Genomic DNA, 5,423 nt, shown 5'->3' with positions numbered 1-5,423 from the left:
TATCTTTTAGCATGTGAACTAGCTTCCATGTTTCATTCTTCTTTATCATCCTAATATCTTCTTCCATTGCTTTCACCCATTCGGTTTATTTGATTGCTTCATGAAAACCTATTAATTTTGGATCAACCGTCCATTTTTAAAGCCTTTCTAAACATTAATTTTTTGAAAGTGAAAGAAAGGAAAAACTTCTGACCCTTTTTTTTTCTCTCTTTTTTTCTTACCAAAGCAAAATAGATAAGGGTGACAGCTAAATATTTTCAGTATATTATTGACTTGGCAGAGTCAAATTCGAGTCTTTATACTCCAATCTCCGATTAAAAAAAATCTCTTATATGATAAATGTTTGACAAATTGAATTATTAGTTTAATAATAAGACATAATGTGTTCTACATGAAAATTAGAAAAATGTTTTGCGTATTTGTTTTATGTCCAGTGAAATCATTATAGCTATTGTTTATAATGAAATTTATATATTGACTTTTACGGAGATTCAAACTCAGTTTTTTTACTCCCTCTCTACATATGAGTCTAGGGAGAGAATCTCAACTTTAATTTTCTTTTTATTTGGCAAGATGTTTTTGATTGTATGTTGGGCTTATATTTGTTAATTCATCAATGAAGTAATATCTTTGGAAAAAAAGAAAATTTAAATAAAAATCATCATATATCTAAAAATTTCTTTTGCCATGTGATAGTATTCATGGAGAGGTTGTTTGATTTGTGGTTAATAGTTAAATTGTTTTTGTATTTTATAACTATTAATTTTCTATTATTGTCTTTTAATAGTTATAACGGGGGATTGAAAATTTATTTTTTGATCATGCAAGATTACATTGAAAGTCCAAATGGGCAACTAGTTACAAGGTCCAATAAAGAAATTTCCATTGAAAACCAAGCCCAACTCACAACAGCACTGCCTATCCCAGCATCGCCTTTCAAAATCATCCCGTCCAAACCAGCATTGTCAACGATCATCGAACAGAGGACAAGGAACGAAAGAACAGCTTGTATGCCAGAATCAAAGCATCCAAACAACCTAAAAACACAACTCAACACCCGAAAAACAAGGCTTAAGGAAGGAAAACCAGAAATGGCAGATATCAAAGCGAAAGCATAATACACACCTTACCATCGCCAAGCATAGTCCCGACTGAGAATATAAGCAAGGAAAGATGCCATGCCATTTACTGTCTATATAGCCATGGAGCAACCAGTAGGAGGGAACCTCCAGCGCCGATAAAATTTGTATGCAAATGAATAATTAATTACTACAATAAATTTTAAAGTTATTCACAGCCCGGAGGATGTGCTCCAATAAAAGTAACTTTAGCGTTTACACATGAAGCTGAAATGGGTGATTTAGACTTCTTAATGCCTGTATAGGTCAAATCAACATCATCTAATTCAATCTTTTCACACGGCACGGACGGACTACATAAAAAATTGATTGCAACTTTTGAGGTCGAGGTTCCCCTAATATTGTTGTAATGAACATTAGAAATTTTCACACGTGATGGCTGCAAAAATTGAAATCCATAAATACATTAAGTTAATTAAATTAATGTATGAGTAATATTGATATTAATTTGACTAATATCAAATCATAAATTACCTTTGTACTGCTGCGAGAACCATACTTTTGATCAATGATGATAGGATTCTTAACTGATTTCATGATAATATCTTTAAAAGTAATGCTTGAAGCTGCGCTTGGTGGAGAGTCAGCCCAAGTTTTGATCCTCAGGCCATTTGTTGTGTTGAATAATGTACAATCACTTATTGTAACATCTTTAACATCTGCTTCATTTTTATACTTGCCAAGGCTCCCAATACTATTGCAATACAAGAAATTAAATAATTAGATAAGCGTTAAATTCACCAGCTATATTGTATTAGTGTATATACATACACAAATCTACCTAAGGCCGTGGCCTGGACCACAAAAGATTTTAGAGATGGCAGCATTGGTGACTCCTTGTCCAATGGAAATGCAATCATCACCGGTTCCAATTTTGCTATTAGTTACTACAACACCATTAGTATCACTAATATGCATCCCATCAGTATTAGGGCTTTCACCAGAAGCCACTATATTGAGATTACTAGCTTTAAAATTAGTACAGTCTGTGATATGAAAGTGAAAATGTTTGCTGTTGATGGAAGTAATCTCGGAAACAACGGCATTGGTTACACCTTGGAACTTGATAGACTGCATCACATCAAGAAATTAGTAATTTTTAATTTTGTTTAAGGATTTTTTATATCGAAAAATTAAATATATTTAAATACTTACAGTAGGAAGTCTACCACAATCTTTTTTTTTCTCACAGTCAGTGTTCTTCCAAACAGAAGATCCTTGTCCATCAAAGGTTCCTCCACCGGTGAGAACAACTCCATTAATCTTTTCAAACAAAAACCAAGTATCCTCCGTATATTTACTCAAATCATTTGTTCCTTTTACAGTTCCTTGAACTTCAACGATTATAGGCTTGGTACTTTTGCAAGGCCCTTGAAATGTGATGGGCGCTGTCATAAAAGTCCCTTTAGGCACACGAATTTTTGCCGGACCATCATTCTTGCATGAATCCTTCCAAGCTTTCATAAATGCCTAAATAATTGAATAGATTATTAGAGATTGGTTATGAGAAAAAACTTCGTCATTAGATAATGTATAATGCAGTCGAAACTCACCATTGTGCAATCAGTCTTATCATCTCCCTTAGCACCATAGGTGGTAATATCGAAAACCTTAGTAGTAGATGCATCGGCAGCTTCAACACGGCCACGACGCCCACCGACGCCAATATCACAATGAATTTTTTCTATATTTAATAGAAAAATAAAGCCTAAGATGAGAAGAGTCTTACTATATGAGAAAAATACTAAGATGTTGGTCATGGTGATTGATCAACTTTAATTGAGTAGTCCTCAATATCTATTCTTTTGCTTGATTTTTCATGCAATATGAATGATATTGAGGACTACTCAATGATGATCCACTCCAAAAGCGCTTTGGAATTTATAGCTTAGAGAGTTGTAACATCTAACTTTCTATTTTTGCTATATTTTATATTTAGTTAGCTTAACAGATAAATTACTATATAAATAATTCTATCTACTGGATGAAATTAGTTCAAGTAAATTAGTTAATCGATATTTGTTGTAAGAAGGTTTAATCAGATAAATTTAGTAGATAGTTAAACGGCCATCCATTTTAAGTAAAATTTTGTGCAATATTGTCAAAATGCTCCAGCAACCATTGAAAAAATAACTAATTAAGAATTATATTTTCATGTCATCAAACCATAAATGTGCAACGAAGTTAACTAAATCCTGTTTCTTTAAAAAAAAAATTGGATAAATAATACAGTATTCTCTCATATATATATATATATATCTAATGACATCATACTATAAATTCATATTATTATTATTAAATAATAAAAATAAAAATACTTTATGCTTGATAATTATCTTAATTTATAATGTATAATTCTCCATAAATTTTGTTAGGCATAGAATGGAACTACATGTACAATTTAAAGGGCTATGGCCCCTAAGCTTTGCAACTTATATATATATATATATATATATATATATATATACCAATAGGTTTTATAAATTTTCAATTTTTATATATTTATCTTTAGCCCTCTAACTTTATAGAACTTATATACATGACCTTATATTATTTTTGTTAGAAATATATGTTTGATCTTCTTAAATTTTGAAAATATTATTATAAATATTAAAATATTATTATAAATATTAAAATCTTTTGATTTTTTTATATTCTCCTTAATTTGCAATTAAACTTTTAAAAAATATTTTCTTTTAAGCATAAAAGTTATTTCTAGCCTTTTTAGAGTAAAATAAAAACTATAGAGTACAACTGTATTATATATAGGATGCTTATACAGTATAATAAATAAATAATTTTGATATATTTGTATATAATTTTTTTTAAAAAAAAATACTAATTAATTATCATCTTTTTAGAATTTTCTCATATAGAATCGCTTATACGTTAGAATGGTTGCGATATACAAGTTTTCCTAGTTGGGGATGATATCCTATCAATGTTTCTTAGACTAATGAAGGAAAAATGTAAGGCATGGATTGTCATATGTTTAAACCCATTACAATTTTATAATCTATGAAGAGTTGCAAAGATCATCCAGTCTTAAATCAAAGAGTGATAGAGTCGTAAATCACGAGAGGACTATAAATTGTTAGTTTTTTAATGTATTTAATAAAGGTAAATTAATGGTTAAAGGTGTTTATAATTTTGGTGGAGAAATTTGAGTGATACTGGAACAAGGGATAGTTTATGGACTAAAGATAAAACTTTATTAATTGAGCAGGATTACAACGGGATTTGACAAGTGGGCTATAATTTTGTCTACATGATTTCAGCACCCTCACAGCCTATTTAAAGGCTTCTTAAACGACTTTAATAAGTCGATTTACATTATTATTATAATTATTTTAATTTTTCTAGAATTTTCTATGCTTCCTAGAGTAGTACTCTAATTTTACAATATTTTAGAATACTTCACAATAATAGCATTTAGTCTAGATCAATCACATATTTGTTTTTCCAGATTGGTATTGAACACTACTCTTCGAGCTAGTAAAATCTTTAACTCTAAGTAGATCCCGAAAGAAGATGAACTTCTCCGTGGAGATCGCCTTAGTGAAGATTCTTGCAAAAATGCATTGAAATTTCTCTTTTATCAACGAGCTCTCGAATGAAGTGATGTCGTAACTCAATGTGCTGCATTCTGTTGTGTAAGACTAGATTTTTTTTCTCTGCAATAGTTGACATGTTGTCGCAATAGATAGTTGTTGGCGTCTTGATTTCTTGTTGCAGATCTTGAAGAATTCTTCTTAGCTACATTCCTTCACATACGACGCTTGTAGTTGCTATCAATTCGGTTTCAGTTGATGATAAAGCCACTGTCTTCTGCTTTCTTAATAACCATGAGATTTTCTTTGTTCCAAGGAAGAATGCATATCCACTTGTGCTCTTCCAGTCATCAATGCTTCCTACCCGGTCATTGTCTGATAGCCAATGAGATTTCATTCTTCCTCACACTTATAAAGAATACAAAAGCTCTTAGTTCCTTTGATATACCAGAGTATCCTCTTGGCAGCTGTCAAATGTCCTTTACTTGGTTGGCTCATTTACCCTGAAACAATGCTCGCAACATGAACTATGTCAGACATTGTATTTGTGAGATAAATGAGTGGTTCAACCAGAGTTCAAAATGTTGCCTCATTCACCCTTTCATGATTATCATCCTTCTTCAACTTTTCATTTTGTGCCATAGGTGTTGCTAATGGTTTGCAATTTGCCATGTTGAACTTCTTGAGTAGTTCTTTTGCATATTTTTCTTAAGATAGGATTATTTGTCCTGGC

The 5,423-nt window shown here is 31.1% G+C and overlaps 1 protein-coding gene across 1 annotated transcript; it reads right to left on the bottom strand.

The window, feature by feature from the left end:
* Positions 1–829: 829 nt before the first annotated feature.
* On the bottom strand, positions 830–2,899 carry LOC122724993 (exopolygalacturonase-like). The gene is made up of 7 exons (XM_043961388.1): positions 2,693–2,899; positions 2,295–2,609; positions 1,921–2,210; positions 1,614–1,833; positions 1,327–1,518; positions 1,131–1,192; positions 830–1,037 (listed from the first exon to the last, which is right to left on the bottom strand). The coding sequence occupies exons 1-7, from the start codon at positions 2,897–2,899 to the stop codon at positions 830–832; spliced, it is 1,494 nt and encodes a 497-aa protein (XP_043817323.1).
* Between the last annotated feature and the right edge of the window lie 2,524 nt (positions 2,900–5,423).

The sequence above is a fragment of the Manihot esculenta genome, chromosome 11 (assembly GCF_001659605.2).
Source record: "Manihot esculenta cultivar AM560-2 chromosome 11, M.esculenta_v8, whole genome shotgun sequence".
In the NCBI taxonomy this organism is placed as follows: Eukaryota; Viridiplantae; Streptophyta; class Magnoliopsida; order Malpighiales; family Euphorbiaceae; genus Manihot; species Manihot esculenta.
This window is presented reverse-complemented; position numbering and strand designations above follow the sequence as displayed.